The following is a 23,342-nucleotide window of genomic DNA, read 5'->3' on the forward strand; positions in this document are numbered from 1 at the left end:
AGAACAAAATAGTTAAATGACATAGAAAAAGAATACACTTGAAACCCCATTAAGTGCATTTCAGATCCCAATTTTATAGTTTTGTTCTAAATTGTCCCAAGTGTCCAAATTTGTGGTATAATGAGATATGATTAAATTGTCCTTAATTTTTTATATAAAAATATAATTTAATCATTTCATATATATATATATATATATATTTATCCGACTTAATAACAGATTTTGGTGGAAGAGACAAAATCACATTGAAACTTTAAAAATAGACTCGATTATACACTGATACACAAAAAGTTTTATGGCACTTCATGGTACAGGTTAAGCCGGGAAATTATTTACTCAAAAGAAAAAAGAAAAAAAGAAAAAAAAAGAGAATAAAATTAATAGAGAGTAAAAGACGTAAACGGCCACGGAGACAGGCGGCCTATATAAAGCAACCAAGGTGGAACAAAGAAAACGTAGTTGCGGGTTCTTTGTGCGAAAGTGTTGTTAAAAGCTCTTCTCTTCTTCACTCGCAAGAAAACAGAGACAGCATCGGCAGATCTCAATGGCGCCGGAACCCGAAGACGATGTGAAAGACGAGAAGAACCCTCGTCCACTCGACGAGGACGATATCGCTCTTCTTAAAACATATGTACGTATTATTTTTCTTTCTCAACTCAAACCCTAATTTATTTATTTATTTTTTACTTTTCCTTGTTTTTCTCGATCCATTCCTCATTGATCCGTAGGCTCGCTGATTTATGTACGTCTTATTATGGATCTCAGTTTGGTTTTGTTTTGGGTCTCCTTCTTAGCTTTGTCACAGCTAAATCCAGCTGTTCTTAGCGTTGTTCCCTCTCGTTGTTTGCTGATATAACATGCACAGTAGTTGTAATTGTAAGCTTTGCTGCAATTATTAGTGCCTTGATTGTCAATTTTCGGTTTATTTTTTATCTTGAAAGAAAGAGTTTGACGCTTTTTGTCGTTGCTGCTATTGTCGTTTGATTCCAAATTAAGAATAAAGGAAAAAAAAAATAGAAGATTGTTTACAAGAACTTTTAATTGCTATTTTTATATTATACGAGTTTACATTTGTTATTGAGCAAGAGTTTAAAATCAGGCGACCGCTTTTGTCCATTTTCAAGATTGGGGTTTCTTGTTCTTTCTCTGCCTGGTTGATAGGCGAGTTCTTGTTTTTGTGCTTATTTGGAGGGGTTCAGGCTGGCACGCAATGCTGTTAAGCATACTGGAATTTGGACTCTACGATAGGTTCTGCTCTGTGTCTCACTCTAGGGTTTTACTTTGTTTTAGTGGCAAGTAACATGTACTGTGATTTTGGTTATGTGAAATCTTTCATGAGGGTCAGTTTTTAACCCAATAAAAATTCCTATGATTGATATGAAGTGTGACGTGGGGAGCAAACCCTTGAAGGTAGCTTTTCCAGATTATTCAGTTTCAAATACGCTTATGTGGCAAATCATTCATAGCTTGCTAGTGACTCCCATCAATGGAACACCAATTTTATCATAGTGGCGTAAGACTGGGAGGTGGATTTCTTCACCTTCTTCGATCTTTTGCACTCCAGACTAAGATGGAGTGGTGAAGACAAAATTGTGATGGGCCCCTTCTAAGAGGGTCGTTTTATAATACCCATACCACCCATGGCAGCAACCATTTCCCAAGGAGTAGTTGGTGGAATAAGGTTTCCTCGAGAGTCACGTTCTTTGCTTGGTTGGCTGCTTTAAGGAAGATCCTGACGTGGACAACTTAAGGAAATGGAATTTAATTGTAGTAAATTGGTCTTGCATGTGCAAAAAAAAGTGGGAAATCTGTAGACCACGTTCTACTCCACTGCGATATTGCTTATGCCTTATGGAGTTCTATCTTTGACCTTCATGGGTTAATGTGGGTTATGCCTCTAAGGGTAGTGGATCTCTTCGCATGTTGGATAGGGTAGCAAGGTTCTTCTCAAAATGTAGCAGTGTGGAATATGATTCCGTCTTGTTTGCTTTAGTGTATCTAGAGAGAAATAAATTATCGTAGCTTTGACGACTGCGAGAGATCAATGGTGGATCTAAAGGCCTTTTTCTTCAAAATCCGTTACCAGTGGACAGCCGCCTATGATTCTCTTCATATTACTAGATATCATTATCTTTTTTGATCTTTTTTTCTTTTTTCTTTTTTTGGTTAGATGTTCTTCTTGTATACTTTTTGTGTACATTTGTTGCACCCTTTCGTTTTCAATAAAATTTCAATTATTTATCCAAAAAAAAAAAACCAATGATTTTGACCCAGAACAAGAAAAAGGCAATACCCTGCCCTGAGAGCATGTCATCTTCACATTTCTTCAACTATAAGACTGTTCAGTGGTTCACCTCCCTTCTGTTGCCTCCTAATATATGCATACCTTGAATTCTGCATGGGTTTAACATTTTACATTAATTCCAAACATCTCTTCTCCAATTATTTGGTGCATCGGTCTTGGGTTGAGTTACTCTATATATATAATTTTTTTTTTTTTGAGATACTATTTTATTATCTTAATGCTTTGTGCAGGGTTTGGGTCCCTATTCTACAAGTATCAAGAAAGTAGAGAAAGAAATTAAGGAAATGGCTAAGAAGGTCAATGATTTATGTGGTATGCTTCCCTTTCTCTTGTTTATTAACTGACTTGTGAAGAGATTGGTCTAAGTTGTGCAGAATTAATGGTTTAAGATAGTATGCTTGAGATGATTATAAGTACACATTACAAAAAGTACTTCAATTTAATAAGAGTCGGATAACTATTTGTGAAAGAAGTGTGGAATATTGTAGCGCTGTAGTCCAACTATAGTTATTTTGTTCTCTACATGCATTCTTCAGTACACTCTGCCTCAATTTCATCTCTTCTTAATTACCTGATGAATGGCTTTCAGTTTTACTTAGATTTATTAGAAAAATACTGTAACTGAGTTTAATATATTGTTTAATGTGCTTTATGAATTCCTTTTGATGATTCTTAGCATCTGTTTACTTGGTTGTTCCTTTTCCTTGTTCAATCGTTGTATGACTATCTGATAACAATGGATTCTTGTCAGTTAGTAGGATGTGTTGTTAATGCCTTCTTTGATATGTATTTTTGTGCTACAACTTGTTCTATGTGTGTCTTCTTTGTTGTTGTCTTCTTTTGATTCATGTCTGTACTGCATTGTCTGGCTGTTGTAGTTTCTGAATAATTAAAGTTGTAATGTTTATCTGCATTACACTATAGGTATTAAGGAGTCTGACACTGGCTTAGCTGCACCAAGCCAGTGGGATCTAGTATCCGATAAGCAAATGATGCAGGAGGAGCAGCCTCTGCAGGTATGTATTTTGCTTGATGTTATGCCTAGCAATAAAGTTTTTTATTTGTCCAATTTGAGAAGCATTGATTGGTTTGTCAACCAGGTGGCAAGATGCACAAAGATCATCAATCCAAACACTGAAGATGCCAAATACGTCATAAATGTTAAACAAATTGCAAAGGTAACTTTTATCCTTAATGTTTCCTTTACTTAATGTAGTACTTTGTTTTCTTGTTTTTTTTTTAAATATAAAATTTAAAATTTAAAATATAAAATTTTCCTTAACTCACAAAAAAAACTTTTCTTCATACTTGAAGTCCTGTCCTATTTTATTTTCATAATTTGAATTCTTTTCTGAGCTTAAATTTGCCAAGAATTTGTATCAGTGCCTTTTTCTCTGTTTTGTTGTAATATGAACAATTGAAAAACTAATTTTACTACAATTTTTTTTTTTTTTTTTTTTTTTTTTTTTTTTTTTTTTTATGATCAATTGGTCTTTTGGTGCCCAGCCTTTCTTAAATTGCTTTCAGTGTCTTATATTTTATGCCTTGCAGACATGCTACAACAGGATTTTATATGGATAATTTCACTGGCATTTTTTATTGAGAGTATTGAGACATGATCTTTATCATGTTTAACTCATAATGAGCCTGTAACTTTTTGATCTGAAATAATTCTACTTTCTCAACTGCAGTTTGTTGTTGGGCTGGGTGACAAAGTTTCCCCAACTGACATAGAAGAAGGCATGCGTGTGGGGTAGGTTTTCACAGATTTGCTTTAAACTTTATTAATGAACGTTTTCGATGCGGTCAATTTTAGAAATTCCAATTATTTCTTTTCTGCTTTTACATTCTCCAAATATAAACCGCATGGAGTTTATTGCCAAGGGGAGATCATTCGTTAATTTTTTCTAATATTTTTACTTGTATCATAGTTTGTATAAGAACAGGAGTATCCCTTTGAGATGGATGCGTGTGATGTGGAATTCCCCAAATTGTTGGCTTGTTAACATATATCTTTTTCTGGTGTGAGAGATAGATAGTATTAAGAACAGAACTTGTGGGTTCATTTGCATTTGTGGAATACAGCATTAGTTCTACTTGGATTGACTGACCTTCAACTTCTCATTGCAGTGTTGATCGCAATAAATATCAGATCCAGATTCCCTTGCCTCCAAAAATTGATCCAAGTGTGACCATGATGACAGTGGAGGAAAAGCCAGATGTGACATATAATGATGTTGGTGGATGCAAGGAGCAGATTGAAAAGATGCGGGAAGTGCGTATATCATTTTTGCTCTCATTTTATTTTTCATTGTGATGTATTTCTTCTTTGGTGAGAATATCGATAGTCATTATATGCTAGTAATTAGCAATTTCAGATTCAGGTATTGAGATCTAGACAGTTAGCATGTATCAATTACTGATGTAGATTGTTTTTCTAGGTTGTTGAACTGCCCATGCTTCATCCTGAGAAATTTGTGAAGCTTGGAATTGATCCTCCTAAGGGTGTCCTATGCTATGGTCCTCCAGGAACGGGTAAAACACTTTTAGCGAGAGCAGTGGCTAATAGAACTGATGCTTGTTTCATTCGTGTTATTGGGAGTGAACTTGTTCAGAAATATGTTGGTGAGGGAGCTCGGATGGTTCGAGAACTATTCCAGGTTACTAATCGTGCATGATCAGTAGTTTCAAAATTGCTCTTTGTTATTCTTATTGTTTTAATTATTGACTTATCATAAACTGATACATCTGCTGCAGATGGCTCGTTCAAAAAAGGCATGTATTGTATTTTTTGATGAAGTTGATGCCATAGGAGGTGCACGTTTTGATGATGGTGTAGGTGGAGACAATGAAGTTCAGCGCACAATGCTTGAAATTGTGAATCAGCTTGATGGGTTTGATGCACGTGGAAACATCAAAGTTCTTATGGCTACAAATAGGTTTGTGAAGTTGGCTATCTATCATGACTTTTCCTGTGTGACGTTAGAAGTGCTTTTGGCTCTTAGTCAACCTCGTTTTTCAGTTTTGAAAATAGAACTGGTGATCTCTCTTTGGGTTGTTTATTCATAAGCATCTAACGTTATACTCGCTTTTGTTCTGGATTTTGTTTGCTCCTTTCTTCAGGCCTGACACTTTAGATCCAGCACTTCTACGTCCTGGGCGATTAGATCGTAAGGTTGAGTTTGGCCTTCCTGATTTGGAGAGTAGGACACAGATATTTAAGATCCATACCCGAACGATGAACTGCGAAAGAGATATCCGATTTGAACTTTTGGCTCGGCTTTGTCCGAATTCCACTGGTAAGAATTACTTTTATTTATGGTTTACGTTTAAAATTTAATTGTCAATGCTATAAAATGCTTGTTATTATTATAGATGGATTAATTTGTGAGATATCCTTAGTGTGCCTTTCCATGGACATTTTTTTTTGTTTTATGGTAAGGGGTCAATTTCCACTTGCCTTCTTACCAGATGTTGTCTCACATAGAGTCTTCCATGGCATTTCTGTTTGTTTTTGTTCACTAAGCCAGTGGTATGTTTGGTGGACATTAGATATTCTGACATGAGTTTTCTCTCAGGAGCGGACATAAGAAGTGTGTGCACAGAAGCTGGAATGTATGCCATCCGAGCTCGAAGGAAGACCGTGACAGAGAAAGACTTCCTCGATGCAGTGAACAAAGTGATAAAGGGATACCAGAAGTTCAGTGCAACGCCCAAGTACATGGTCTACAACTGAGCGAGCTGTTTTACTCCTTGCCCTCCCAAAAACCTCAACTCTTGAGGTGGGGACGAGACGAACCGCATTATTCTTTTGGGGGGCTTTTAACTTCATGTTTATCAGTTGAATTTGCTGGGATCATGTAATTTATCACTTGCCTGCTTAACTTATAGACCACCTATACATGCGTGGGTTTCGCCATGTCATTGTGAAGTTGTATCCAGCTTTGTTTTTTAACTATAATCTCAAGCCATGACTTTTTGTTCTTTGGCTGTGGAAAATCTTCATAAACTACTAGAAATGTGCAAGCTTTTTTTGTTGGTTTTTTTCCCTGTGCCCTGGATACGAAAATTACATTGACTGTGTTTTATCTTGGGGTAGTGGGGGGCGGGGCGGGGCGGCTGTAAGAAATCACGTCAGACAGCCTCTATAGTTATCGCTTTGGCAAATTTCAAATGATTTTTTACGCCGGGATCCAAATCAAATGGACACCTGAAGTGGTGGACGGACGAGTTCTTTTAACTTTAATCTCTGCTGTCAGAAGTCATTGTCTATACACATGTTGTGGTCCAAAAAATTTAGTGGTCTACAAACGAAGCGGTTATAACCGTTCTGCAACCGCTGGTGTGATAGACTAATAGACCTGCAGTTGGCATCGTTTTGGAATTTAAAATACCAATACAATGTCGTTTTTATATCATTATTTCATTAATTACTCAACTTTAGGTTTTAGGGTTTCAACTTTCTCATCTCATTTCAATGTTTCACCTTCAACTTCACCCATGCGCCGTTTGACGTTTGCTTTGCTCTCCTGTCTCTTCAGCTCTCCACTGCTGTCGTTCCTCTCCGCTCAGCACAAGCTCGGTGGCTCCGCCATTATTGTCTTTTGACGTCATTATTGACTCTGGTAGACTTCTACTCCATAGTGTTTATTATTCTATTTAACTTCTATAGATCATCTATTTCTTTCATTCTCATCCTCAGCCCTCAGCATTACGAGAACAAAAATACTAAAATAAGTATGATGTAAAATAAATCATACGTATTTTAGATCTGTAGGGTATATAGCATGTTCTTTGCATTTTGATGAACTCTAGTGCCATTTTGGTCATAGTTGTTTATGATATATGCTTCGGATTATGCTCGACTCGTGGTTGTCATTTTTCCTTTCATTTTAAATTTCTAATTTGATCAATTTGGTTTAGATTTGTTGGGTATATAGTCAGATAGTCTGTTCTAAGTGTTCTTTGCATTTTGATGAACTCTAGTGCCGTTTTGGTCATAGTTGTTTATGATATGCTTCGGATTATGCTTTGATCGGTTTTTCATTAACGTCTTTCACAAATAATTTAATCCTTTATTTTCTTCTTTAATGGATAAGCAGAGGGTGTGATAGCAAGAGCTAAAACAGTCGTATAGCATTTTGTTATTTGGATTTGTAATGTTTTGGACTACTTTGTTATTTGGATTTGTAATGTTTTGGTTTTGGATTTATTTGTATTTGGTTATTTTGATCTGCCCAAAACTAACCCAAAGCCCAAATTAAAAAACGGTTTTAAAACCGCCGGTTATAAACATAATAACCGCTAACGGGTAGTTATAAAAGTAACCGCTAACTGCCTAGGCGGAGGCAGTTGCAGTTGATAAAATACAGTAACTACCTTAGGCGGTTGCGGTTAGCAATTTTTTAGCCAATAATCACTAACCGTAACCGCATGTACACCCTACTGAATATGATCACAAGTTCCCCATAATTGATATTATGGCCAGTTGCCATGCACCAACCTTCTGTTCGGATAGAGAGTTTTTTCCTCTTCATACAGTAATGTTATATAGAGTACTCTTTCGTCCACTTTTTGTACACGAAAATGATTTTCAGCCGAATAAAAAGTTGGCACGTAGCAATAGCATTACTCGAGGCTTTGACATCGTTGGCCTAATCAACAACGGACCGCATCCTTGACAAAGGATAAAGGAGTGATTTTGGGTGGAAAGAAAAAACCATTTTTAAACACTGGCTAGTGGACTTTCCACCAGCAATATTGGCAAGCGTTGACGGCTCGAAATTCATCTCAACTATGTGTTGATATGATGAGACTTGTCATTAATTAGCCAGTGATCCCTTATCAGGTATTATCCGGCGTTAGAATCTGATTGCACATGGAAGATCGGGAAAAAGCAACCATTCAATGGTACGGCTGGTAACCTATTGTGAGATGTTAAAAAGGTCTTTGAGGTTTACACTTCAAAATCTTGAAAACCTCAAAAAGAATCAAAAAGAATCAAAGGCCCCTCGAGGTAAGCTTCAAGTTAGTTTCAGCACCCATTTCAAATTTTTCAAATATTTAGCACTGATACAATTGTAATAATATTGACAAACACATCGCATCAAGCTTCTACTTCTGCCATCGGATGGTGCAGCAAAAGCGAAATATCTCATCAGCAAGTATAATCACCATCCAAGGACTCCCCCCCCCCCCCCAAAAAAAAAAAAAAAAAAAAAAAAAACAACTGGTACAACGAAAGAAAAGCATAAGCACCATCCAGGTAACTTTTCTTTTCTCATTTGTTTTATCAAACAGGAATTTTGAAGATTTTGAAGCAGGGAATCACTCATGCGTTTCTGGGTTGTCAGCTCTCTGGAATGATCCTCCTTGATCACTTCCAATTGTTCTCTTACTCATGTTAGCTCGTTGCACTAACCGAACAAGCGCTTGAACCACTTCCGACATAGGTGGTCGGAACTCAGGCTCCGGCTGTCCCAAACAATGAAAATGCGGGTTAGAAATTTAACATCATTACAGATTAATTATTGTTCCTATATCGTTTCCTTTTTTTCCAGCTATTCAATATGATGGGAAAGTAGCACACTTGGGTTTCATTCCTATACGTCTAAACTTTTGAATTTAGGCTCCACATTTTAACTTATGCATTACCTGGACGCAAAGAGCAATAACATCAGCAAACCGGGAGAGAGATTTAACCGGGTAGAGCCCTTTAAGTGCTGGATCAACCATTTTTCCAAGAGCATCAATATCATGGAGCTGAGGTGTTGCCCATCGAACCAAGGATTGCTCAGATCTTGGCCTCGAGCTGTCAAACAATGTTCATATACAAATCAAAAAAATTGCAAATTAACATATTTGTTTATTATCTTGAGGAACATGAACTATTATATTAATTAGATCATTACATTATTATTCGTATCTAAACACTTTTACCTATCGAATGGTTTACGCCCGCTAAGAAGCTCCAACATTACCACTCCAAAACTGTACACATCACTCTTTAGAGTATATAGACCAGACAAGGAAACCTCAGGTGCACCGTATCCAGATCCTGCATCCTGCACATGAGAACGAAAGACATTTCAGCACTTGCCCAACACATTTCTGCTACAAATTACAATTAATTTCCCTCAATCTGCTCTGTAAGGAATGACCTAGGATTTGAACCACTTAAAAATGTCGGTGAACTGTTGATTACTCGATACAATTTAATGCCACTTGTATAATGGAACTTTTGAACTGTTGATATGGTTGGAAAGACCAAGAACTGGTAAGCCTTAAACTATCTCAAAGTGTCTCTGTCATCAACACCAAGAAAATTTTCATTCGGATGGATTTATATAGGTGATGAGTCAACAATAGAATAAAGAACTACAAAAGAAAATGCAGCGGACTGTTAACATGCCCCATCCTGACATTAGAAACCAATTGTGATACGAAAAATCAGATCAGTAAAAGTTCCAACGGAGTTATCCAATAATGCTAGTGGTACATAAAATTCTTCACGTTACCAATTACTAAAAAGAGGCTCAAAATTTACCTGATCTGCATTTGAGACAAGGCTTGCCAGGCCACAGTCCGAAAGGTGAGGATTGAGTTCTGCATCCAGTAATATGTTGGCTGACTTTATATTTTTGTGAACCACCGATGGAGAGCAAACTTCATGTAGGTACCTGAACAGTTCCTTCATGAGTATAAGGAAACACATTGACAAGTATCTCAGAGAAAAATAAGTACTACGCCCTGTAAAATCTTGGTTGCCCCTGTTTATCTCTTTTCTGTATGGCAAAGTATAACAAATTAAATCTCACATAGTGCAGCTCCTAGATTCTGATATTAGAGTTTAAGAGAAATATATACAATTGGCAATATTATATAACACTTGTGTTTAAAAATAGCGGAACTGGATACACCATTCACATAAACTGAAATTAAATAAAAATGCCAAACACATGATATGCCACGTATCATACAAATATAAGTCATCCATGAAGTGCCTTAGAATTGTGGTTCATTTGATAAACTTACAAATAGAAACAATTAAAGCTCTGACATGGCTCATTGGTCAGAAAAGAAGAAATGGTAAAGTTGTTTGGTAAGTAATTGTGTATTGGAATATTTATTTGAATAGTAGTAAGAAGTGATTGATGTGATATAAAATTTGAGAATGTTTTATAGAGAAGTGAAAAAGTTTTGTTTTGTAGTGGATTTTTTTATTTGAATAGTAATAAAAAAATTATTGATGTGATGTAAAAAGTGTAAAAAAGTTAGAATGTTTTTTATTTGATTTTTTTAGGAGAAGTTAAATAGGAATTGGAAATTTTACATTTGGTTGCCAAACAGCTTCGGTATTTCAGGTAATGAAACTGAGTCCCATAAGCACCATTTTGTGACATAGCAAATAAACTTAACAGTCTCTTGATACAAGATTCTGCCCTTAAGAAGTATAATAAACACATAACAAAACTTGAAGTAAAGGGCAATATGATGTACTTCTGACAAATGTCAGTGTTCATAGAGTACAATTACTTGCAATCAACAGATAATAAGTTTTATATAAATATCTACATTTTGTTTTCATCCATAATAGAAGCACAAGGCCATTGAGTTCTTATGCTTTCTTTCAATTCACTGAAAAGGTGATGCTGTTGTGACACAGCCCTTATTTTAGAAAAGAGGGAGGAAAAGAAGAAGATCATGAAGCAGAAATAATAAAAGCAAAGAAATGAGGGGGAAGGGGAATATGATAGTAAGATCAAGGAAAATACAGGGGGGATTGTATACTTCATGTGTATTGGACTGCACCCTTTTTTGCTTTTTAATGAAGTTTCGATTACTTACTAAAAAAAAAAAAAGGAACAAAAGAAATCATGTAAATCTCTTTTCTTTTGCAGTTTTAATGGGAGCCGGGATTTCTTTCCCCAATATATCCACTATTAACTTACTCTAATGCACGTGCAGTTCCCAAAGCAATCTTGACGCGGGAATTCCATGTCAACGGCTTGCTGTAATCGTCAGATAGATGCAGGAAGTCATGCAGTGAGCCATTTTTGTGGAACTCATAGACTAGCAGGTGCTGCCCATGCTCTGAACAATAACCAACTAGCTCTGTGACATTTTGATGATGCAACTGGGAGATGTTTGAAACTATCTCTGTGAATTCTTCAGAAAATTCATTGGGTAGGACAGACGAATCTATTTTCTTCACGGCAAGAACCTTAAATGTTGTCAAATATAAGTAAAACACATAGAGATCAGTCACATCATAACAATCAAACTATAACTTCTCAGCTAGAAACATAAATATCAATACAAAAGGATGTGAGACTGAACCATTGACATGGCAAATGAAATTAGTAGTTAAGAACTATACCTTCCCATCATCAAATCGAGCCCGATAAACACGTCCAAATGTCCCCTCACCAAGAAGGTTGTCAACACTGAAGCTGTCAGTAGCCATCTGCAGGTCAGCTATTGAATATGATGTCACATTTATGAGAACAGTGTTAGCTTTTTTGGCAACAATGGGCTTCTGTGAGAAATCTTCCTCATCAAATGATTTGAGTCGATCGATGGGTGGGGGTCTAAGATTTATTGAGGCAGTAGTATCAAAAGCCTTCGTGCTGATTGTGGATGAAGTTTGTATAGACTTCATTTCTGCAATACGATGTTAAAGACAATGAGCATTGAAATCCAGATCAAGATAAAGACCAAAGTCATTGAAGCAGAAGTTCTTGAGCATGAAAAGCCAAGATAATAGCATTGAGTTTGATATAAACCAGATTAGTGAAGTAAAAATTTACCTGGTAAGCAAAGAAGTTTAAAACTTTGACAAAGTCTGAATAGGTTTAACTAGGAAACAGGCTAAATAACCGTCAGATCATCTTAAAAATATCGTTCACTGATACAAGTTTATGGTAAAGTTTGCGCACCAGACTCAATTTAAGCATGCATTATTCCCTTAACACCAATTCCTTGGCATATCTAATATCTTTACTCTCAGATCTGTATGTATGCTCCCCTGCCACACATTTGGACCAGAGTTGGATGGATTCGACGAGAGAGCCATGTGAAGGCGATGTCACCTTGGAGGATACCCCCCTGGACGGTAAAGGGCAGAAGGGAGCTTCTTAATTTAGAATGTTCCATCAACTACGACGCTGCGGTTGCATCCACTAGGCGGGGGAGAGGCAAGTCTCACATTTTCTAACATTAAGTGCCTTGGGGGGTTTTAAGCTTTGCTGTTTGGTGGGTTTTGGGCTTGGGTTTCCTCTTGTTTGGAACCTCTCATATATACTGCCTGTGTACTTAAGGGCACCTTACACTTTTCAATAAATTGTTACTTATAAAAAAAAATGTTTGTATGTTTTCTCAATTTTAAAATTGAAATAGAAATAACAAACTTTAAACCCAACTTATCTTATGATAAAAATAAATCTAATCGGCACAAGAAAAAAAAGTATAGGCGTTAGTAGCAAATATCACAGCCTCCATCCCATTTTACTTGTTTGTCTTCTTAAATTCAACTTTTGAATGGGACATCATTTAATAATTTCATATGAAAGCCATTAGTGTCAGAAACTACCCCTCTATTGCCAATGAATGCCTTGATAGTAGATTAAGATCTACGGAGCCAAGCATCATCTACAAAATGGATATGGAGAAAGCATACAATCATGTAAATTGGGATTTTCTTTTGTATATACTGAGGAGGTGTGGCTTTGGGGGAAAATGGTGCTTGTGGATAGCTCATTGTATTTTTTCTGTGCGGTTTTTAGTGTTAGTCAATGACTCTCCTAATGATTTTTTCAGTAGTTCCCATGGGCTGAGGCAAAGAATCCTCTGTCACCTCTGTTGTTTGTTTTTGTGATGGAAGCTTTGAGCGCCGTACGATTTCGGCAGCGATTAGTGGGGGTTTGCTGGAAGGTTTCAAAGTTAGTAATGCTACTTTTTCTCATCTTTTTTTTACCGATGATACTCTGATTTTTTGTAGTGTTTCATTCTTCTCAACTGAGTTATTTACAAAGTCTCTTCTTCAGTTTAAAGCTGCTTTGGGTTTGAAGGTTAATTTGGCTAAGTCAAATTTAATTCCTGTGGGGAAGGTAGATCAAGTGGGACGGTTAGGCAGAATCCTAGGGTGTGGGGTTGTCACTCTGCCGGTGAAGTATCTTGGTCTTCCTTGGGGGCCTCCTATAAGTCTGCTCATATTTGGGATGGTCTAATCGAGAAGATAGAGCATCGATTGGCCAGTTGGAAAATGTCATATCTCTCCAGGGGTGGTAGAGTCACAACCATTAAGAGTACCCTCGCCAATTTACAATTATTTGTCATTATTCCCTCTCCCAGGAAGTGTTGTTGCTCGCATGGAGAAGTTACAAAGGAATTTTCTATGGGGTGGGATTGATGAAGAGTTCAAATATCACTAGGTGAGTTGGTATAAGGTTTGTACACCAATTTCAGACGGAGGGCTGGGAATAGGAACTTAGTAATGTTCAACCGCGCTCTGTTAGGTAAATGGTTGTGGCGGTTTCGAATTGAGAGAGATGCTCCTTTGAGAGTTGCGATGGACTCCAAGTTTGGCAGTTTGTGGGGCGGGTGGTGCTCCTTTGAGCCTTTAGGTGCCTTTGGAGTGGGGTTGTGGAAGAACATCAGGAAAGGGTGGGAGATTTTCTCTGGTTTTGTTAGATTTGTGGTGGGGGATGAGGTTATGACAATTTTGGCTTGATCTGTGATGCGGGGATACAGTTATGAAGGAAGTGTGTCCTGTTCTCTTTCTGTTTTTTTTTTTTTTGATAAATAATGTCATATCATTAAAAAGCGCAAAGGAGCACAACCTTAGTACACAAAAAAGTATACAAAAGTGCCCCTAAAATGAGGAAACAGAAGAGTAAGAAATTAAAAACTCAGCAAATGTAACATGACTCAGGCTATGATGAGCCGAGACCCATACAAATAAAGTATTAAGCACGTTTCAACGCAACTGCAACACATGCATTTCTATGTCTTCAAAGTGTTAAGCATTCCTTCTTCTTTTTTAAGTAATATCATTAAGAACGCAAAGCGTAATCAAGTACACAGGGAGTATATAAGAAAGGCATCTAAAAAGAAGAAAACAAAACAAAGAAATTATTAAAGCTAATCACTAAAGCTAATCAAAAGTGTCTAGCATTCCTCTCACGCCAAAGGCCCCACATGACACATAAAAGAACATGCTTCCAAATTTGCTTAACTTGACCACAACCCAACAAATTGCCCCAACTACTCAACAATTCCAGCACCCGTCGTGGCATAACCCACTCCACCCCAAATAAATTATAAAAAAAGCTCTATATATCTTGTACAACATCACAGTGAAGTAAGAGGTGGTCAATGGATTCCCCACTCTTCTTACACATACAACACCACTCAACCACCACTATATTACGCCTACGCAAATTGTCATGCGTCAAGATCTTTCCTAAGGCTGCTATCCACACAAAAAATGACACCCGCGACTAGGGTTGGCAATTTTTGACACGACCCGTGAACCCGACACGAACACAACACGGGAAAATAGGGTTTGGGTTTAGTATAATCGGGTTCGGGTCATAATCGGGTCAACCCAATTATGACATGATTCTGACCCGATTATGTTATATATATATATATATATATATATATATATATATATTAAAAAAAAAAAAAAAATGAAAGAAGAAGAAAGAACTAGAAAGTAGAAAGTACCGGAACGGTGGAACACAAAATCCCAGAACCAAAAAGCAAAAATCGAAAAAGCTTTTGAGACTCAGAGAGACTGAGAGAGTTTCGAAACTTACGATCACTACAAAGTACAAAGCCTACAATCACAAATCAAAATACTTCCGCAGCCTGCAAGTACGTCTCTATTTCTCTCTGAGCTTTCTTTCTTCAATGCGTTTAAGATCCTCTGTTTTCGGTTCGATTCTTGAAAGTAAAAAGCAAAACTGAAAAGTGAAAAGGTCAAAAACAGCAACCATACTATGAAATTGATGTCGGGTCGGGTCGGGTTAACGGGTTACACGATTATTAATCATGTTTATCGGGTCGTGTTCGGGTTACCCGATTATTAATCGGGTCGAGTTCGGGTCGCGTGTCACAACCCGATTAATGATCGGGTCGGGTTCGTCAGACCCATTTATGTAATCGAATCGGCCGGGTTGACACGAACCCGACCCGTGAACCCGAATTGCCCACCCTACCCACGACGAAGCCTTAACACGCCAAATACTCTTCCAAGGAAATAAGGAAACCTCTTAGACTAGCTAAAGCTTTATAGAATGACTTCACTTCAAAATGCCCCCTCTTAGAGAGACTCCAAACTAACCTATCAACCACTCCATGTCGAATCCGATGTGAATACAACCGCTCATATAAAAAAAGGACCATCTCCACCTCCCAATTCTATGCAAGGCGCGTAAAGACAACATTCCAATGTACAACTCCATCTAGCACATACAAATTATCTACCACCCAGGCGTCTTTAAATCGAGCAATACTGAACAAAATTGGATAACAAAGCTTTAGCGGACTATCTCCACACTAAAGATCATGCCAAAATCGTACATTATACCCATCCCCCATCTCCAATCACAAAAACTTATAAAAAGTATTCCACCCCCTTCGAATATATTTCCAGACACACACCATAAGACCCCACAACCTTTGATGAACACCATTCACCCCTCAAACTCCTATAGTTAACCTATCACCGATCTCCATAAAGCCTCCCGCTCCAAAGCAAACCTCTGCATCCACTTCCCAATAAAGCTCGATTAAATTGAATCAAATTTCGAACTCCCAAACCACCTTCCTTAATTGGAATACAAATTGTGCGGCAGTTTACCAAATAAATTTTTACGTCATCCCCAATGCCACTCCATAAGAAATCTTGTTGTAGGAATGTTGGAGAGAGTACTTTTGATCAGAGTCAACCGACCACCCTTCGACAAATATAATTTCTTTCAACCAGCTAACCAACGTTCCACTTTCTCAATGACTCCATTCCAAATAGAATTAGCTTTAAGAGATGCTCCCAACGGCAAATCCAAATAAGTCATCGGCAAAGACGCAACTCAACACCCAAGGATGTGAGCCAAATTATCAACATCTTCCACCTCGCCTATGGGAACAAGTTCTTATGCTTTGAGGCATTTCCTGTTCTCTTTGGTATTGTTCGTGCGAACGATGCCTTAGTTGCGGATAATATGGAGTTTTTGGGCGGTTCTACTAAGTGGAACGTGAGCTTTGTTAGAAAGGCACATAGGATCCATATGCTCTTTCTCTCTCAATTTAGTTTAGAGAGAGCAGATATAACGATATAAAAATTGGGAAGTGGATGTCTTTGCTTCCTTCTTCCAGGTGTTGCACTCAGCCATTGTGAGTAGAGGTCGTGCAGATAGGCTTTGGTGGGTCTCTTCCAAGAGAGGCCTGTTCAAGGTCAAGTCCTTCTTTAGCTCATTGGCTTGCTCTGAAAGTAGTCGCTTCCCTTGGAAGAGTGTGTGGTGGATTCAGGCTCCTTTAAGAGCAGCTTTTTTTGCATGGTCGGAGGCTCTAGGCAAAATCCTTACAGTGGATAATCTCAGGAAGAGGCATATTATCATAGTGGACAGATGTTGCTTGTGAAAAAGAAATGGGAAATCAGTGGACAACCTTCTTCTTCACTACGATGTGGCTCTTACTCTGTGGAATTCTCTTTTTTTACTCGATTTAGTATGTCTTGGGCTATGCCTAGAAGAGTTATTGACTTCTTTGCCTGTTGGTGAAATTCTAGAAGGCCGAGGAGTGCTGCGATTTGGAAGATGGTGCCAATTTGCATTTTTTGGTGTGTTTGGAAGGAAATAAATCTTAGGTGTTTCCAAGATTTGGAGAGTTTCATAGATGATATTTTAGTTTCGTTCTTTCATACCTTGTATCTTTGAACGACGGCTTTTTTTGTCCCCACTGTCTCTTAGTTCAGAGCCGGCTTGTCCATAAGGCGAGTTAGGTGGTCGCCTAAGGCCCCCAACTGGAATAAGGCAACCAAAGACAGGTTTGTTCTCGAAAGAAAAAGAAAAAAAAAAAAAAAAAAAAAAAAAAAAAAAAAAAACCTAATCATATTCTGAAACGGTTTTTTCTAGTGGAATAGGGCTCCAAAGATAGTTTGTTTAAAAATAAATAAATAAAAATAATAATAATCATAAGCTGAAACAGTTTTTTCCTAATAGAATAAGGCCCCCAAAGATGGGTTTATTTAAAAAAAAAAAAAAAAAAACAAAACAAAACAAAAAAGCGCCCAATCATAATCTGAATGGTTTTGAAAAAATAAAAGAAGCATGATCTCTTCTTTAGAGACTCTTTAACTTCAATAGAAAAATAAATAGTTAGAGACCCAAGAACACAACAATTAATACCAACAAAAAAAAGTGCATTTTTTTTCATATTTAGAAGACTCAACTAAAAAAATGTGGGCTACAAGGAAGCCAATGAAGAGAGTGAGCCCATTAAAAGAGACTTGTTGAAATAAAGTCATAACTCTACAAAAACAACCATCACTGAGAGTGGGGCCCACGTAAAATGGCCTCGTTTAAAATCCTCGCTTTAGGCGCCAAATTATATTGAGCCGGCCCTGTGTAGTTTTGTCGATTTCCTTGTTTGTTTTCTCTTCCTAGTTAGGTATTTCTTTTTGTATACTTTTGATGTACTTAGAGACGCCTTACGCTTTCAATAAGACTAGATTTACTTATAAAAAATATATTTTCCTGAACCACCTCTTTCGTTCATTTCTACTTCACAATGACTAGGGCAATCTAGGAAAGTCCTTTTCAAAGTAGACATCTATATGGGACATCCCAAAGAAGAAATAAGATACAAAATGGGCTGGAGGGAGTAACAGTAAAAATCTCCCTGTTTCCAATCAGGGTATTCAAATATACACTATCAATCAACCTAATGCAACAGCATAAATTGCAAAATGAAGCATATGATAGGAGTGAATTTCAAATGATGCTCAACTGAAATGTAAGATGCAGACTTATATAATAGAAAGGGAAGAAAAAAAAAAATTGTAAGATGCAGATGCGGACCTTACCTTGCACTTCATTTGAAACAAGAGGAGCGAAGGGCTGATTATCAAACTTTTCAATGTCTGAAGATGACCTCCTGGATCTTCTCTTCATTAAAAAGAATGCAACAATTGCCCCAACAACAAAGATGGATATCACGATTCCTGCTATGCCACCAGCCCCTATCCCTGACTTGTTGCCGCCCCCACCCGCACTACCATCAGACGGGCTGTTATTGCCACCAGAGTTGCGATTTGGATTAGCTTTTCTGGCTGGAGGCGTGCCAGGTGGAGGGGGGGGTGCAAGCCCTGAGCTCCATGAGTTGCCATCCTTCCTGCCACGAAGATTATTCAGATTCAAATTGTAAGAACTTCTTTGTTTTCAAATGATGAATTGTTATGACAATTGGCAATACTGTCAGATGCTTACTGCAGATTAATGTTTTTCAACTGTTCGGGAATCCAGCCAGTGAAATGGTTATTTTCAACATTCCTACGAAGCATAAACACAAATACTTTAACAGGATGAGATACAGATTGCTCCAAGGAAAGGGAAATATATGAGTTTCCTACTTTTTTTTGATAAGTAGGAAATATATGAGTTTCCTACTAATCTGGACTTTTATACTATCTAGCTCATAACCCGCGGAATGTGCGGAATCATTAATTATAATTTAATTTTGAAACTTTAAAAAACATGTCCATTGCACATAGGACATTGCATGAATATATAAATCACATAAAATTTTACTATTAAAAGAACCATAATTCTAGTTTTAATCCAAATAAAATAAAACATTTAAAATATTCCCAGACGTGCAGTTTAAAATGGAAAGAAGTGTAAAGAGAAAAACCTAGATTCTGATTATCAAAGTATTAATAGTAGGATCAATAGTAAGAATCTCTGATATTGTTAGTGTGGTACGTATTACGTTTTTAAGCTAGAACTCGGCTTTTATATATATATATATATATATATATATATATATATATATATATGATATGTGTGTGTGTGATGATAAGGAAAAGCTTTTACTTTTAGATTTTTAGATTTTAAAAAAAAATTCTCACCACTTAATGCGAAAAAGCCTTTATTTTGGTCTCATGAAGATTCACACTCATGATATTTTTATTTAAGCACAATAAATTTATTAAAATCATGACAAACTGGTTCAACCTTTAAAATTCACCAGTTTTTTTATTTAAAAGACCGGTTTAGTATTTAAAAATGTTGGGTTCACGCCACATATCACAATTCTAGGCCAACTCTAAGTTAGAACTCAGCTTTTATATATATGATTACTCACAGATTTTCCAGGGGAAGATTAGCAACAACATCAATAGGGCCTGTAAACTGGTTGTTTTGCAAGTACCTGTGTAAAGATAAGGTAACCAGGGAAGTTTCAAGACTATTTACCAAGTACTTGTAGAAAGATAATTGTTCAACACTTACATTGAGGTCATACTTGAGAGGGAGCTAAAACTCTCTGGGAGGTTGCCCGACATAGTATTGAAAGAGAGATCCCTGAAGCAGGAAACGGAGAATGTCATTGCTCTTTCAAGCAAAACCAACTTGAAATTTTTTTTACATACCTTGCCACACTAACTGGGGAGGTTAGCAGAACTCATAAGAAAAAAAAAAGTAAAATACATATAATTAAGTAACAACAGATGGCCCAAGAATGTGGCCAAAATCAAAATCTTCAACAAAAAAAAAAAATCACTAAAAGCATATTTGAAATGAAAAGGAAAGGAAAAGGATGCCACTAGAGAGAGAGAGAGAGAGAGAGAGAGAGAGAGAGGAGAGAGAGAGAGCCAATTTGGTTTGAACTCTTCAGTTAAGCCAAAATGGAAAGACATCAAGATTACTTTGTTATTGGATACATGAGAGAGAAGAGATCTCACAATGTGGAGAGAGAGGAAAGTTGTCCAAACATGTCATTCAGTTGGTTTGGAATCTGATTGTGACTGATGTTTCTACATTCCAAAAGAGGGGGGGAAAAAATTGTTTAGTTTGAATATAGGGAAAATGTGTCAAGAAATGAACAAAATATAGTTACCCACAAGTATTTAAGAGAAACCATCTGCGAAACGGAGTAAGGGATAGCTCCATTAAAGTTATTGGAAGCAAGATTCCTGCATACAATAGCTTTGTAAATCACCATAAATCTGACGGTAAAGATTGAACGAAATAACTGGAAACAAGTGCACATATGAAGCATACAGTTGAGACACATTTGGAGGAAGCTGATAAGGTATCTCGCCTCCAAGATTATTATTGCTCATGTCCCTGCCAAAATTTTCAAATCACCAAGTCAAAATAATTAAGTGTCGAAAAGAATGGTCATGATGACATATAAGACTTTTGATCTTACAGGATGGTTAACGATGTCAAACTTGCAAGCTGGTATCCCATATTCCCAGAAAGTCCAAGCCCGGATAATTTACTGATAAAAATAATAGAGTACGTATAAAGAGATCAGCACTCATAGTGATGCTTAAGGACAAAATGTATTGGGGATGAAAGGGGAAATAGAGAATCACATTTCTGTCACCCGTGTGCCTGCACATGTAACGCCTTTCCAAGACTGCCCACATGGATCATCACCAGTTGAACTCCACTGGGTTAACTGATTAGGTGAATTTAAACCGCTATACATGGCCCTTAGAGCAGCAGCTGTTCATCAGACATGCCACAGGTTGAATAAAAAAATCATATATCAATAAGTTTGCATCAATAGCAGACTGGTCAAAAAATGCCTCCATAGCAGTTTTGTAAATGTACAAAACAGTACATTATCATCCCACTGTTACAAAGATGCATGTCCCTGAAATGATGATGTTTACATCATGATAAGTTATTCAAGCAGCCTTCTTGATATTTCTAAAGGTCAACATTAAGATGTTGGCTGAGCTAGCTAGGTTATGTATGTAATATATTACCATTTTATTAGAGCATTAGCTGAGGAGTAAAGATATAATAAGCATCCACAGCATGTTCCAATTGGCAATAGAGGAAGGGCAAATCTTAGAAGATGATTAACTACTCAACACCAAACCATAGTGAAACTATACCATATTATCTCAAAGGTCAATGATAGGCATGGACTGCACAAGTGCCTTTGGCATTCAGCCTCTTAAGTGTAATTATCAGCTTTCTTGCAGAACCCGAAATTCAAAGAAGCAAAAGAAAATATATGTTCACGGCATTTACAGTGAATTTGAGATAAATGTCAGAAATTAAACTTTAAATAACTTGTTAAGCATCTTTGAACCTACAAGTAATCAGCTGTCGTGAATGCCATTGGAGAGCAAGTAGCTCGAGTATGTACCGGTATCACACAAGCATACCTACTGATCATAATAATCCTAACTTTATGGCAATCATTTGAAGCATCAGTCACAGGTCAATGAAGCTTTGATTTTCTGTAGTTTCAGTGCCAGCAATTATATCTAACAATATATACCAATTAAAATGAAATTTTTGGTCCTAATCCCTGGCTATTGTGCCAATTTCAGTGTGCGTGAATTATTTAGTGAAGATCTAGCTATAGGCCTAAAGATTTTGAGTGGATCTCCACCCCTCTCTCTCCAATACCCAACAAATGACACCCGAAAGAAGAAAAAGTCAATCCCAAGTCCTTTAATCCGTCGGTAAAATGGTCGCAGTTCTGGCAAATGCCCACCCATTCCGAAGCGCATCAAGAAACTAGATTTATTAGATAAAAGAGTATGCAGATCGAGAATGGCAAGACTAGCAAAATACTATATTCCGCAAAAGAATTCCCAACTAGTATGGTTAAGATATAGAGTTACGCCACCACAAGCGAAACCTACCAATCATGTCAACACCCAGAACTCATAGCAAACGAATCACTAGCAAATAAAAAAGAGAAAAATGCAGGCAACAGCTCACATCACCAAAGGTAGGCCATAAGTTTTTACTAATCATGACCATTTAACCGTCTAATAATGATTGCTCTTTAACTAAAGGAAGCAACTTTCTTCACCAGCAAACTCTAACACCCTACATCTGCTTCTAAAATGACTCCAAACACTTCCTACATACGAAAAGAAATGGTAAATCTACAAAGACTCATTTTCGACTTAGCTGTACTGCAAACCAAATGGAACCCAGAAAAGGCAAGCAAAAGAAGCACAAAAAGAATGCAGATTTAGCTTAAGACTTTGCAGAATGGAATGGAGATGGGGGGCCAGGCACCGACCGTCTGATGGATCTGTGGCACCATTTGTAGTACTGGGCCTCCATCCCAAAATGCAGATGCTGAAGACCACCACCACGACCCTCCAATTCTCCAACATCTCTCTCCCTCTCTCTCTCTTCCTCTCCCTCTCCCTCTCCCTCTCCCTCTCTCTCAGTCACTCTCTGAGCCCAAAATTCTCCCACCCACTCGTCTATTCTTTATTTTCTTTTGAAGAGATTGTGTATTGTACTCCAACATACGCAGCCAATGCCCAAGAAAAGCTGGCAGGCACGAATTGCCAGAAGAATCCAAAGCCACAGAAAGTCAGAAAGCAATATATGTTATCTTTTTATCGCTGTTTTTTCTTTTTGTTTAATTTAAATTCATACTAATCGTCCCTTTTATATATATATATATATATATATATATATATATATATATTTTTTTTTTTTTTTTTTTCTAAGGAAATACGCAAAAATATGTCCTAGAAAGTTGGTGTAAAGAAAGAAAGAATCAAATAGATCATAAGTGTCACACGTCCGCTCAGAGAAAATAAATAAATAAATAAAAATGATAATAAGGATAACACGTCTTTTGAGTTTATTAATTTTATTCTTTAATTAATGGGGCATGGCAAGCTAAGTGTAGCTTTCATGACATGGTCTTAGATTACTTCCAAGCCATAACCAAGAGGTTTTTTTTCTCTTTCTTTTCTGGGATTTTGAAGAAGATTATTATTATTAAGATAACCAAATTGATAAATGATTAT

The 23,342-nt window shown here is 37.1% G+C and overlaps 2 protein-coding genes across 2 annotated transcripts; one reads left to right on the forward strand and one right to left on the reverse strand.

Moving 5' to 3' along the window:
- The first annotated feature begins 446 nt into the window (after nucleotides 1-446).
- On the forward strand, nucleotides 447-6,349 carry LOC133863536 (26S proteasome regulatory subunit 7A). Its single transcript, XM_062299512.1, has 10 exons — nucleotides 447-631; nucleotides 2,536-2,617; nucleotides 3,230-3,321; nucleotides 3,406-3,483; nucleotides 3,997-4,058; nucleotides 4,436-4,580; nucleotides 4,747-4,965; nucleotides 5,063-5,244; nucleotides 5,429-5,604; nucleotides 5,884-6,349. The coding sequence occupies exons 1-10, from the start codon at nucleotides 545-547 to the stop codon at nucleotides 6,039-6,041; spliced, it is 1,281 nt and encodes a 426-aa protein (XP_062155496.1). The 5' UTR covers nucleotides 447-544; the 3' UTR covers nucleotides 6,042-6,349.
- A 1,973-nt stretch (nucleotides 6,350-8,322) lies between these two features.
- LOC133862584 (protein STRUBBELIG-RECEPTOR FAMILY 7-like) lies at nucleotides 8,323-22,807 on the reverse strand. The gene is made up of 16 exons (XM_062298426.1): nucleotides 22,595-22,807; nucleotides 20,913-21,045; nucleotides 20,744-20,815; nucleotides 20,593-20,658; nucleotides 20,433-20,504; nucleotides 20,274-20,345; nucleotides 19,822-19,893; nucleotides 19,676-19,741; nucleotides 18,799-18,861; nucleotides 18,396-18,703; nucleotides 11,685-11,968; nucleotides 11,257-11,528; nucleotides 9,852-9,984; nucleotides 9,245-9,369; nucleotides 8,960-9,116; nucleotides 8,323-8,779 (listed from the first exon to the last, which is right to left on the reverse strand). Exons 1-16 carry the CDS (start codon nucleotides 22,689-22,691, stop codon nucleotides 8,633-8,635), a joined length of 2,139 nt encoding a protein of 712 aa, XP_062154410.1. The 5' UTR covers nucleotides 22,692-22,807; the 3' UTR covers nucleotides 8,323-8,632.
- Nucleotides 22,808-23,342: the final 535 nt, after the last annotated feature.

The sequence above is a fragment of the Alnus glutinosa genome, chromosome 3, assembly GCF_958979055.1.
Source record: "Alnus glutinosa chromosome 3, dhAlnGlut1.1, whole genome shotgun sequence".
NCBI lineage: Eukaryota > Viridiplantae > Streptophyta > Magnoliopsida > Fagales > Betulaceae > Alnus > Alnus glutinosa.

What these genes read in the sequence shown, in the direction of transcription:
- LOC133863536 (XM_062299512.1), top strand. Translation starts at nt 545, where the DNA reads ATGGCGCCGGAACCCGAAGACGATGTGAAAGACGAGAAGAACCCTCGT. An exon ending in ATGTTAAACAAATTGCAAAG is followed by an intron (nt 3,484 to 3,996) that starts GTAACTTTTATC and finishes TCTCAACTGCAG; the next exon opens with TTTGTTGTTGGGCTGGGTGA. An exon ending in AGATTGAAAAGATGCGGGAA is followed by an intron (nt 4,581 to 4,746) that starts GTGCGTATATCA and finishes TTGTTTTTCTAG; the next exon opens with GTTGTTGAACTGCCCATGCT.
- LOC133862584 (XM_062298426.1), bottom strand. Translation starts at nt 22,691, where the DNA reads ATGTTGGAGAATTGGAGGGTCGTGGTGGTGGTCTTCAGCATCTGCATT. An exon ending in TTGACATCGTTAACCATCCT is followed by an intron (nt 20,659 to 20,743) that starts GTAAGATCAAAA and finishes AAATTTTGGCAG; the next exon opens with GGACATGAGCAATAATAATC. An exon ending in TTATTGCTCTTTGCGTCCAG is followed by an intron (nt 8,780 to 8,959) that starts GTAATGCATAAG and finishes TGTTTGGGACAG; the next exon opens with CCGGAGCCTGAGTTCCGACC.